The following is a 13,337-nucleotide window of genomic DNA, read 5'->3' on the forward strand; positions in this document are numbered from 1 at the left end:
AAGCCTGATGACCTGAGTTTGAACCCTGGATCCCACAGTGAGAGGAGAGAACTGACTTCTAAAAGTTGTCCTCTGACTTTGACATGTGCTGTGGTATTCTAGTGCCCTAACCCTGTACAAACACATGAACACAAGTGTAATTCATGTCTAATTAAAGGAAGCCCCAATGATGGTATAGAGCTCATTTGAACTCACTTCTATTACTCGCAATCCATTGGGTAGGATTTTAAAATTATACCATTTATTCTTACTTCTTTTTCTGTGTGGGTGTTTTTGCCTGAGTGTATGTTTGAATGAGATGTGTAGCTGGTACACTTAGCGGCTAGGTGAAGGAGTCAGATCTACTGGAACTGGATTATAGTTGATTAAGAGCCACCATGAAGGGACTGGGAGTCAAATCCTGGTCCTCCTGAAGAAAGACCAGCACTTTTAACTACTGAGCCATCTCTCCAGACCTAATACAATTAGTTAATTCTTTCTTTCTTTCTTTCTTTCTTTCTTTCTTTCTTTCTTTCTTTCTTTCTTTTTTTAAGTTTTTCGAGACAGGGTTTCTCTGTGTAGCCCTGGCTGTCCTGGAACTCACTCTGTAGACCAGGCTGGCCTTGAACTCAGAAATCTGCCTGCCTCTGCCTCCCAAGTGCTGGGATTAAAGGCGTGCACCACCATCGCCCGGCCAAAATTAGTTCTTAAATGGTATATAAATTTTCATTTTTGAGACACAGCCTCACTATGTAGCCTTGGCTTCACTGAAATTTGGCCTTTGCCAAATAGGCCAGGCTGACCTGGAGTTGAGCGTTCTGCCTCCTAAGTGCTAGAATTAAATGCTTGTACCACCATAGCCAGCCCTGTTTGTTTGTTTGTTTGTTTGTTTGTTTTTGTGTTGTACAGTTTAAACCTAGGGCCTTGTATATGTTGGGCAAGCGCTCTACCATTGACTTACATTCCTAACCCTTAAGGGTTCCTTCTATTTAAGTAGTGTCCATAATCTCTAGGGTGCCAGTTGTGGTGGCACACACTTACATTCCTAGTATTTAGGAGGCTGAGGCAGGAAGATTATTGTAAGTTCTAAGCTAGCCTGGGCTATGTTGTGAGTTCAAGGTAAACCTGGGCTGCATAGAAGACCTATTCAACTGCACAAACAACAAACAAAAAGGAGTATCTGGGACTGGACATGCAGCTCAGTGGTAGAGCATTTGCTTAATATACACGAAGCCCTGGGTTTACATTGAGACCTGGAAAGACAGTCTGAATATCATCGTGCATATAAATATCTTTTATAGTTTTATATGCCAAACTGATGACTAGCCTTTTTTATTTTAATACTGTTTTATGAACATTGAAATTTCAGAAAAAATGCCAGTTTCTGCAAGTATTGTACAATAAAACTTAAAACAAATGCCTCTAGTGTGTGCCGTGAGTGAGACATGGGGGGCGATCTTCAAGAGTCACGTGGTATATGTAGAGGAGGCCAGAGAAGAACTTTGGGAGTCAGTTCTCTGTCGAGACCTTGGGGACTAAACTCAGGTTGCTGGTGAGAACTTTCCCTCATCTCATCTGCCCAAGTCCTATGAGTTCTGTGTATTTAAAAGCATTAAAGGTTTTGCATTAGGGAGAGCAGGGCTGAAGAGATGTGGATATGTGCTTTATAGAGATGTCTCTGAAATTCTAAAGAAGACAAAAATTGCTTGTCTTGCTTGATTGTTTTTTTGGGGGGTGAGGGGAAATATGGAATGTTTTATTTTTCATTGTAGTGTGTGAAACAGGTGTTACTTGATGTTTAAGGGATTAAATCACAGTCTACTCGGTTGAAATTTGTTCTTTTTTTTTTTTTTTTTTTTTTTGAAAGAGTTCCTTTCTCCAAATATGTCAAGGGCTTCTGGATTCTGACTTTGGAGCCAGGTCCTATTATTAGCTTATCTCTTATCCTGCTCTTTCTCAGTGATGTCTTGAATCAGAATCTCTGTCCTTCTCTAAATAGTTAGTCAAACTAGGTCACAAAATTGCTTGCATTCTAAATAGAACCAATAACTGATATTCAAAATAAAGCTTGAGTCTCTAGATCTGGAAGCAGCATAATTATTAACATTCAGATTAGAAATCAGTAGAACATGTGCTCCTGTGTTCAATTGCCAGGATCCCACTTGACCCTTCTTCCCAAAGTCATTGATCTGTTTACCTGGGTAGAATGTAAACACCAGATAACCAGGCACTATGCCTGCCTAATTTACCACTATTTGCAATACCTTACAAATGTTTACTAAGTACATGTTTACTAAGTATTTTATGTGATAAAATGGAACTAATAATGTCTTTTTCTTTTGTTTTTGTTAGCAAGCAAGGACTTAGCACAGACATCTTACTTCATGGCAACCAACAGGTTTATATTTTTATTTTTTTCCTCTTCTGTTTTGGGGTTTGGAATTGGGTTCGGCTGGCCTTGTCACCTCTTGAGGGGTTTATAGGATCACTTAGTGAACTAGAGCCAAAAGACCGTAGAAAGAGCCTTTGCTGTAATGTGTATTATATTATAGTGTATTGTAGACAGTGCTCTGGAGAATGGATTTTACTGCAGATATTTTTTACACCTTTTAATTTGCTAGGGTTTTGTACTTATTTAGCATATATAATTCTATGCATTAACTTTGCTATAAAATGTCTAAGAACACTCCTATAATTTTGAGGTTTGTTTTCTTTTCTTTTGCCCAAGCAATGGGCACTTAGTCTACGAGGATTTGCAATATATATATTTTTAAAAAGCTATTAGTATAGAACTTGTTCTGCTAAGTGACCTGCTTGTTCTTGTGTGTGATTCCCACGTTGTTCAGTCATCCTTAGTCCAAGTGTGAGACCGTCAGCTTTAGTAAGCCAGCACTGCATACACTGAGTGTGGTGGCCCAGTCTGAGATCCCAGCACTCAGGACACAGAGGCAGGAGAATGAGTAGTTGAAGGCCATCCTCTGGAATACAGCAAGTTCAGAGCCATTCTGCACTGTCTTATAAACACAGGCAGGTAGACAGACAGACAGACAGACACATACATATACACAGACACACAAGGGAGGGGAGGAGTGATGAAACAAATTTAAAGTGAGAGTTAGGCATTATGGTCCTACAGTACTGTAATTAAGAGATAAGATTGCTGTGTTTGAGACAGCCAAAGAATGAGACTTGTCTAAAACCAAACAGAATCTTAAAAAAAACAAAACAAAACAAAGCCAATCAGGTATATTTGTGTTCGAGAGAGCAACTTTTTTTATTTTGGGGGACAGTCTCGTTGCTTAAGCCAGCCTTCAGCTTCCACTCCCATGTTTTGGGATCATGGCATCTGCTACTGTGTTGGCTTTGGTTGTTTTTCTCTTATGGTTTTGGTTTGAGACAGACAGAGTCACATTAAATAACTCTGGCAATCTTGGAATTTGCTATGTAGACTAGGCTGGCCTCAAACTCACAGAGACCCACTGGCCAGCCTTTGCCTCCCAAGTGCTAGGATTAAAGGGGTGCCTCACCAAGGCTGACTACCTAGCTCTTTTCTTTCTTTTATTTTTTGTTTTTGTTTTTTGTTCACTAATCAGTGTGTGATACTAGGACATTTAGAACTATTGTTTGCCTGAGCAGTATTTTAATAGGAAATCATATTGAGGTGCTGAAGAGATTAGTCCAGCAGCACACACAGCTCTTCCAGAGGACCTGTGTTCAGTTGCCAGCATGTGTTGTGGATGGTACACTGTCACCTGTCACTATAGCTGTAGGGGTCTAACACCTCTGGCCTCCCTGAACACCCTCACTTGTGCTTATATTCCAACAGACATGTACACATAATTGAAAGTCAATCTTTAAAAAAAAAAAGGAAAGGAGAAAATAATGTTGAATACTAAATCAGAGCACAGGATATTTCTTGCCCTTCTTGCTCTCCTGTGGTTTTTGTTTTTGGTTTTTTGATTTTTTTTTTTAAATAATGGAGAGTTTTGGTTTAGGGTTGAGAACTGAGGGCTCATGACACTCTCTGTTTCCTTCCCTCTGACGTCAGCCTGCATTTGACCACATTTAGCCTGCAGTACACACCTCCTGTGGTGGCCTGTGTCTGCATCCATCTGGCTTGCAAGTGGTCCAACTGGGAGATCCCAGTCTCAACTGATGGGAAGCACTGGTGGGAGTATGTTGACGCCACTGTGACCTTGGAACTTTTAGATGGTAAGTTTTAGTGTAAGGGACCTTGAAACGCACGCCTTGATTTGTCGCATATCTGGCCAAACATGACTTAAACAGTGAGTTAGTTGAGGTTATTCTTGTTTGATTACATTCTTGTCACTGAGCATTTCTTAACTGTTTCATTTGTAGAATTGACACATGAATTTCTACAGATTCTAGAGAAAACTCCAAGCAGGCTGAAACGTATTCGGAATTGGAGGGTAAGACTTAGTGCTAACAAACTTATCCTTTCTTTTAACTGCACTGGTGAATATACCAGAATTGGATGTGTGCACTAGGTTTGGAGTTTCCTTCTTACTTAACAGTAGTTGTGACTTTAAAGCATGAATATGAACTAAGATGTCAGTCTTTAGAGGACAAAAGACTGTAGGAGCAAGGTATGGATGGAATTAGAAGGGTCGAGTGTAATTTTCTCTTTGATATTAGCTACTTTAAAAATGTTTTAGGACTGGCGAGATAACTCATAGGTTTAGAACACTGGCTGTTCCTGCCAAGGTCCCGAGTTTAATTCCTAGCACCCGCATAGTGGCTCACGACTACCTGTATCTGATGTCTCTCTGGGACATAGATATACATGCAGATGGAGCACTCCTACATTTAAAACAAAGAAACTTTTAAAAGTATTTTATTCTCTTCCTCCTTTCATCCCTCCCCTCCTTCCTTCTTTTTAAACAGATTTATCATTACAGCTTGGCATGGTGCTGCATGCCTTTAATACCAGCACTTGGGAGACAGAGACAAGATCTCTGAGCTGGAGACCACCTGGGGCTACAGATCTGAAACCTGAGGGTGGAGAGAGGTTTATTATTTATTGTGAATGTGTATATGAGGGTTTGCCTGCATTTATGTGCTTGCAATACCCATGAAGGCCAGAGGGGTCAGATCCTCTGGAACTGGAGTTTTAAGAGGATATAAGTTGCTGTAGTTCTGGGAACAGAACACAGGGCCTCTAAAACAGAAGCACGTTCCCTTAACTGCTAAGTCATCTCTTCAGCCGGGGGTTTTCTTCTGAAATGTGTTGCATTCTGGAGTTGTAGTACAGATAGTTTAGTCTTAGGAATAATAGAGTCATTCCCTTTCCCATAGCATCCGATAGATGAACTTGGTACAAATAAGTACTCACATGCACAAGGCCCTGCATGTAATCACCAGCACCCAAAAAGAAAGAATAAAGCCTTCTCCCAGCCCTTTTGAGACAAGGTCTCATGTAGCTCCCGCTGGCCTTGAGCCTTGCTGTTATAGAGGCTGACCTTGGATTTCTGACCCTGTTGCCTCTGCTTCTACCATTTAAGTGCTGGGATTGCAATCATGTACCACCATGCATAGAAATTTCCCTTATTAATTCTTCTGAGTTCAGATTCATTCTCCTGAGTCTGGTGAATTATAGATAATTTTTGCCTCTGGAAGTTAGAAGTGGACTTGAGAGCATGTGCTTAATCTTTTATTTTCATACAAAACCTCATCACATTTTCTAGAATTATTTAAAGACCAACTGCAGCCCTAAGTCGTTATACTGAATGTTTAAGTGGTTTTATTTTCTGGGTGTGACAATGAATGTCTTTAAGTACTAAGGAGGTAGAGATAGGAGGGTCTCTGAGTTTGAGACATGTCTGGTCTCAGAAACAAAAACAAAGCCCCCACCTCCAGTACACACACAGAACACAAAGCCGTCAGAAAGTTCTCATTGGCAGATGGTCCCTTCTGCTGACACCTAGTAAATGGTTGGAGTAAGATTGATTTGCTTCTCTCTAGGCGTACCAGGCTGCCATGAAAACCAAGCCAGAGGACCGAGGAGCAGACGAGAACACATCAGAGCAGACCATCCTCAACATGATTTCTCAGACCTCTTCAGACACGACGATTGCAGGTCTGATGAGCATGTCCACTGCGTCTTCGAGTGCAGTGCCTTCCCTGCCTGCTTCTGAGGAGTCGTCCAGCAGTCTGACTAGTGTGGAGATGCTGCAAGGCGATCGATGGCTGTCTTCCCAACCTCCCTTTAAACTAGAAGCTTCTCAGGGTCATCGGACTAGTGAGAATTTAGCACTTATTGGAGTTGATCATTCCTTGCAACATGATGGTTCGAATGCATTTGTTTCCCAGAAGCAGACTAGCAAGAGCGCGCCATCAGCTAAAGTTACACTTAAAGAATACCGTGCAAAGCACGCAGAGGAGTTGGCTGCTCAGAAGAGGCAGCTGGAGAATATGGAGGCCAATGTGAAGTCACAGTATGCATATGCTGCCCAGAATCTCCTGTCTCATGACAGCCATTCTTCAGTAATTCTGAAAATGCCCATTGAGGGTGCAGAAAATCCTGAACGTCCTTTTCTGGATAAGGCTGACAAATCAGCCCTGAAAATGAGACTCCCAGTGGCTAGTGGAGATAAAGCAGGCTCTTCGAAGCCAGAGGAGATAAGAATGCGCATTAAAGTGCACTCTGCAGGCGATAAGCACAACTCTGTAGAAGACAGTGTCACAGCCAAGAGCCGGGAGCACAAAGAGAAGCAGAGGACTCACCCGTCTAACCACCACCACCACCACAACCACCACTCACACAAGCACGCTCACTTACAGCTGCCGGTCGGCCCTGGGAGCAAGCGCCCAAGTGATCCAAAACACAGCAGCCAGACAAGCGCCGTAGTACACAAAACCTACAGCCTGTCTAGTGCTCCATCTTCTTCCAGCTCTGCTCGGAAACGGGCTCCCCCGGAAGAGGCGGGGGCAGCAGTGTTTGATCATCCAGCCAAGATTGCCAAGAGTACTAAATCTTCCTCCTTGAATTTCCCCTTCCCCCCTCTTCCTACAATGACCCAGTTGCCTGGGCATAGCTCAGACACAAGTGGCCTGCCCTTTTCACAGCCTAGCTGTAAAACTCGAGTTCCTCATATGAAACTGGATAAAGGCCCTCCTGGGGCTAATGGTCACAACACAACTCAGTCAATAGATTATCAAGACACTGTGAATATGCTCCACTCCCTGCTTAGTGCCCAAGGTGTTCAGCCCACTCCACCCCCTGCATTTGAATTTGTTCATTCTTATGGTGAATATATGAATCCTAGAGCTGGTGGCATCTCTTCCAGATCTGGCAATACAGACAAACCTCGGCCACCACCCCTCCCGTCAGAACCCCCTCCACCACTTCCACCTCTTCCTAAGTGAAAAAAAGAAAAAAAAAAGAGGCAAAAACTTCAAAAACAAAAAACACTTTTTTTTTTTTGCTTTGTTTTGACTACTGATACTAGACTACGAAATTTACACCCCTTAATGAATTGTCACCTTAGGAATAAATTGCTATTGAGACAGGTGGGAGGGTGGTGGAGGGCCTCAGATACCCTCTCTGCTGCCTCGTACGTCTATAGTTTGTACTGGTGTTAGAGAGGTGGGATTGTGTGGAAGCTGTGAAGGATTAAGAACACTCTCTGTTCTCGGCCTCTCCTCATCCTAGTTAGGTTGATTGGAGTAGTTCTCTTCCCTCTTCTTGCCAGAACTGAAATGTGGAGGGCATAGCAAACAGTTGTGGATTCTTTTGGTGTTTAACATATCAGAAGAGAGGGAGTATTTAAACGTCAAATCTTTAAGAGACTTTTAAAAAAATAATTTAAAGAAAGTAAGTTATCTGTTTAGTTTCTTTTTTTATATAATTGGGAGGGGGAAAGGGATTTTGCTGTGTATATGAGGAACATAGCAATGACCTGTTGGGGGGAAGGGGTTGGAGGGTGGGAATGTGTGCAGGGAGGGGGGTAGGCTCTTGGCCAAGAGTGAAATAGGCTCAGGCCACTTGAAGTATTAAGATCTTTAAAGTGTGTGTGCGGGTGTGTGTGTCTGTGTGTGTGTGTGTTTAAAATCATGTTGTTACCTTTTTCCTCCCACTTGTAACCATTTTGGTATTTCAACATTCTACTAGAGAGCACAGTTGGCCTTGAAGCTCTGAAGAGGCATGATTGACAGTGTGATTTCCTCCCTTCACCACAGGCTGATGTAATGGAGTAGCAGCCCCCTAGCTTCTAGTTGGGCAGGTGTGGCCAGTGACCATCCTGGGAACTTCCCTGTTACTCCTTTTTGTGTTTTCAATGCAGAATGGAGGTGGGCTTGAGGAAGAAGCCTATAAAGCAAGGCCGGCCTCTCCCCTTCAGAGTTGGACCTTTTCAGGTTGGGCTTTTCGAAAGCTCAGGTCTCTGAAGGGAAGAAGGGTGTGCTTTGTGTGTCCTGTCTGAAAGACCAGACCATGTGTGTTAGTGATAATAGGATTGGGAGAAGCCAAGGAGTTAATGATACTAAAGACAATGAAATTGTGATTTGAGATTCTGAAGACTTCGTGTTTAAGTTACATTATGAATGTAAGACTTGCTTTTTATCTGTTTATCTACTGGGAAACAACTGCATCCTTGCAGTTTACAGCCTATTTGACTTCGGAGACAAGTTTGAATGAAACAGCATTGGTATAATGAGTGAGCACGCCTAGTCAGCAGACACTGCTGTGTTTAGATTATTTCTTAGTGGGTGGCTTTTGATTCCAGACAGAGATTCTTAAAAGACCTTAAAAAAAGTGGATCAGGAATCCTGTTACAGGGCTTGATTGTTCCAGACATTAGAAGTAAATATTTCTGACGAAGGAAATCTTGAAAAAATACTGACTAAAAATTGTAAGCCAAGCTGTCTAACTGAAAAATGCTACCTAGCCACAGATCATTGCTGTTATTTGGTTCATTGCATGAGTGTGTGTGTGTGTGTGTATGCATATATACATGTATATATATACACATATGTGTGTGTGTACACACATGTGTATGTGTAGGTTTTTTTGGCTATGGATAAGATGGTGCTATGAAAATAATTTGTCTCTTGTTTTAATTAATGAAGCTTCTGTCATGCAAAGTAGTCTTTAGGGAGGAGTCAGATTCTTTTCATTGAAAGTCATAGGGAAACAGAAGTTGTACAGTGCTGCTTGCCAAGAACAGACTAGGAAAAACACCGAGGCAGTCACTATTGCTGATATACTGGCCCAATAGAGGAAGGAATGTATAGGAAGGAATACATCTTAGGGTGACTCTGTGGTTCTTAATCTGCATGTTTGAATTGTCTGGAGTGCCTGCCATTGCTGTGCAAAACAAGGAGCTCCTTGCTGAGAAACGAGTGTATTTCTTGGTGTGTAGCTTTTAAAGTAACATCTTTTTTTCTCGGTATTTCCTGTGTTGTGCAAGATAGATGTGTCATTGTGATTACTAAATTTAGGCTTGGTATTTGTTTAGATTTTGTTTTCCATCCTGACCTTCCCAAACGGGAATGTACCCTTTAGTTTGCATCTTTGTCTGGAATTGATGATTTGATTTGGGAACATAGCTGTTTCTTTAATTACTCTCATTAATGTCACATGCAGTCCCTTGCCACAGAGGCTATCATATTTGCTGTCAAAGCATTTCTTCACAGTAATAATGTAGTTATGTTTCTTAGAACTGTCTGTAGTGGACTAGGAATAACTGCTTACTAGAGCCTAAAGAGCTACTTCATCCGTAGTCTGGTCTTTACTGTAGCTCAGCACTGAGTTTGGTTAGTTTAGAGACTTTTCCTATATTAGTTCCTCCTGGTACTGTCTGTAGATAGATGCAGTGTCTGCTTCTACGTCTGTGCATAGATCCTGAACCTCCCTCACGGGCTCTGCATGAACTGCTACATTGCATTATTTTGGGGTAGCAGATACACCTGCCAGCTAGCATGCATATTGTCCAGTTTCTGTATAAATAAGGCTTCGAAGCCATGTGTGTCTCCTCCCTTCAGACCTTCAAAGGGTGAGAAATAGTATTTGTATATCTAAAGTCAGCCATGTAAACATGGCTCTTTGTTTTTTTCTTTTAATCTAAACAGTCAAGAAGAAATGAGAGTGGTAAGCAGGCTTGGAGCCTTGACTTCTGTAAATTTCATTCCTAAGAGTTTGCTTGACTTTTACATTGGCAGAAATAAATACCTGTGGATTGTCTTTAGGGCTTTTAGTCATATACCTGTGTTATTGGCTAAACTCTGGTGAATCATTAACCTAAAACCAGTGTGGTCTTCTGAAGTATCCAGTTAATGCCTTTTGGGTTTAGAAAATACCTAAGTATTAGTCTCCTTTTCTCATCCGTGAATCATTGTGTCTTTGTATCTGAGACTCAGCAGCTTTTCCTTGTAAATGATTGTAGTGTTTTGGTTTAGTGTATCCTACATATTTCTTATATTATTAGGTTCACCAGTGGTGATAGAAAAATTGAGTATCTCCAATTGCAAACAGCAGTAGATTTGAATATTGAAACAGAATCATGGTAACATCACTGCTGGGGTCCCTGAAGCCTTTGCAGCGTGATTCACCTCACACCGCGCTTCTAGACAAAGGCAGTTGGAGGGTCCTATCTATCCTAGTATGGTTGGAATCTAAATATATGTGTTTCCATTATTTTGGGAACTAATTATTTTTTTAAAGATTTTTTTCTTTTGTTGATGAGTTATTTTGATACTCATGCTAGGAAAAGGGAGAAACAAAACCATCTTGAGATTGGAATGCCTATTTTATTCTCCTGAGTTTGGGAGAACTTAAGCAGTCTATGCAACCCATCAGATAGTGAGAAATAGCTTTCTGCCATTCCACTGAGCTTTCAGTGACTCTCATACGTCCTCACATGTCTTGGCGCTGATTGAGGTTTGGATCTTGATTCTTAGGAAGCAATTCTCACTGCACTACACTGTCATTTCTTTCTTTCCCCTCAGTGGATGGAAGCTTGAAAGAAGCATGGTACTGTGATCTTACCTGATGGAGTGGTCTAAATTCACAATTGTTTCCTAAGTGGGTGAGCTCTCCGTTTTAGTATTCTAAAGTTGATAATATGAACTTGGCAATGGAAAGGGGAAGGAAAATAATGTTTAATAAAAATCAGTGTCTACTCTTTCCCTTTATGAGTGTGTATTCCTGGTTGTATGAAGAGGAACTCGTGGGTTTGTGTTGCCATGTGAATGTCGAGAGGGATGCTTGACAGCACGTTAACTGAAGCCAGAGCAAGAGCAAGTGTGTCTGCCGTCAGGTGATCCGGAAATGCCGGTGTATGCCGAGAAAGTGATTAGCGGATGGCCATAGTGAAATCACAAAGCAGAAGGGCTGTCTGTCCTACGAACCCAAGCAAACAGTGCGGCGGCCTCATGCAGGTGTGATTGAGGTTCTGAACTGGAACTGGTCTGTATCACCTGACTTTCCACATGTAAAACTGTCCATATTCCTATCAGACCAAAGAACAAAAAGAAAAAAAATGAAAAAGCAAAGTAATACACTTTTACCGGTTTATGTCACTCAGGTACAATTTTGTGGTGAGGTTTTGTTTTTTTTTGTTTTTGTTTTTTTGTCTGATTTTTTTACTGCTCAGCAAATTATTCTGCTGTTGCCTCTGTCCTCCATGGGGCACCTCGGTTTGGGTGCTCCTCCTGGGATCTCTACTGCTGTTAGGTGAATGACCATAGGATGGAAGTGACCATTATCATAAGGGCTCTTTATAAAAAACCTTAAAAACACAAAAAAAAATTTTAAAGAAGGATATTGTATACATTTTATAGTCTGGCTATCAGTTTGATATCTTGCTGTCAAGTATGTTTCTCAATCTGTATTTATCCATCCCATCAATAAACGTTAATGATAAAACACCTGATCCTTGCTTGTATGTTCATGTCTTTAAACTAGTCTTTATTATTTTGTTGAATCATTACCACTCTGCTTTGGTTTTAATAGTATTATGTTCCTGTCTCACAATATCCTATGGATATTAAATCTGTTGGGAAGATCTGAGATTTAACTTTAACAATGAACCTGGTGAATGAAGTATGTTGTAGGCAGAGGGGAAACTTTCATGCTGTTCTGTTGTCTGAGTGCCTGGAAGAGTGTTAAAAAATAGCTTTAATATATAGCAACACTAAACCACTCACTTAGCAAGCACCAAGACACAGCTGAACTGTTATCTTTGGTAGACAGTATGTTTTTATCCAAGACAGAGTTTCACTGTGTAGCCCATCTGGCCTCAAACTGCTACATTCTCTTGCTACATCCAAGATCTTGAGTTATGAGATATATTGCTGGCATGGACTACCATGCCTAGCAGGAGTGTATTTTGAAGAGAAGTTACATTTCTTAGTAACTTGGAAAAGCTGTGAATACTACATAGGGTAGGTCTTACACAAAGGGAAAGAACCTCTATGCACAAATACTTGAAACTTCAGGATTACCAGTAGTTTTAAAACATTAAAAGGAGGGCTGGAGAGGTGGCTCAGCGGTTAAGAGAGCTGACTGCTCTTCCAGAGGTCCTGAGTTCAATCCCCAGCCACCCACATGGTGGCTCACAGCCATCTGTAATGGAATCCGATGCCCTCTTTCTGGTGTGTCTGAAGACAGCTACAGTGTAGTCATGTAAGTAATTCTCTTGAAAAAAAAAAAAAAAGGCCAGAGCAGTGGCTCATGGGTAAAGGCATGCAATGCCGACCTCAGTCCCTGGCATCCACATGGTAGAAGAGAACTGACTCACTGGTTTCATTCACTCTTTAATCTCCATATATATGCTTCCCCATACCCAAATAAGTATAATAAAAACTAAGCAGAAGAGACTTAAAAATGATTTATTTTTATTTCATGTGTGTTGGTGTTTTATCTGTATTTGTCTGTAAGTGTGTCAGATCCCCTAAAACTGGAGTTACAGCTATGAGCCTACATGTAAGTGCTGATAATTGAACCTAGGTACTCTGGAAGAGCAGCCAGTGCTTTTAAGGGCTGAACTATCTCTCCAGCCCTATGGGCAAAGAACACATATTGAAAACGAATGAGTTTTGATCTTTCCTTATTTTGAGGGCAGAATCACTGTATAGGACTGGTTATAACTCTAACCAAAGATGGGCTCAAACTCAGCTCCTGCCTGAGCCTTCAGCCTATCAACATGACAGGTAGCTACTGCATTTGGCTTTTTTTTTTTTTTAAATCATGTGTTCCAGCTGGGTGGTGGTGGTGCACGCCTTTAATCCCAGCACTTGGGAGGCAGAGGCAGGCGGATTTCTGAGTTCGAGGCCAGCCTGGTCTACAGAGTGAGTTCCAGGACAGCCAGGGTTACGCTACACAGAGAAACCCTGTCTCG

The 13,337-nt window shown here is 41.5% G+C and overlaps 1 protein-coding gene across 1 annotated transcript in view; it reads left to right on the forward strand.

The window, feature by feature from the left end:
• Nucleotides 1-11,870, forward strand: part of Ccnt1 (cyclin T1) — a 29,188-nt gene extending 17,318 nt beyond the window's left edge. The window contains exons 6-9 of the mRNA XM_028788306.1: nt 2,332-2,377; nt 4,028-4,191; nt 4,339-4,409; nt 5,962-11,870. Of these exons, the coding sequence (XP_028644139.1) occupies nt 2,332-2,377; nt 4,028-4,191; nt 4,339-4,409; nt 5,962-7,365 (1,685 nt within the window). The 3' untranslated portion in view covers nt 7,366-11,870. The remainder of the gene's footprint in view (nt 1-2,331; nt 2,378-4,027; nt 4,192-4,338; nt 4,410-5,961) is intronic.
• The last annotated feature ends 1,467 nt before the right edge of the window (nt 11,871-13,337 follow it).

This window comes from Grammomys surdaster, unplaced genomic scaffold (genome assembly GCF_004785775.1).
Source record: "Grammomys surdaster isolate TR1022 unplaced genomic scaffold, NIH_TR_1.0 125742, whole genome shotgun sequence".
Lineage (NCBI taxonomy): Eukaryota > Metazoa > Chordata > Mammalia > Rodentia > Muridae > Grammomys > Grammomys surdaster.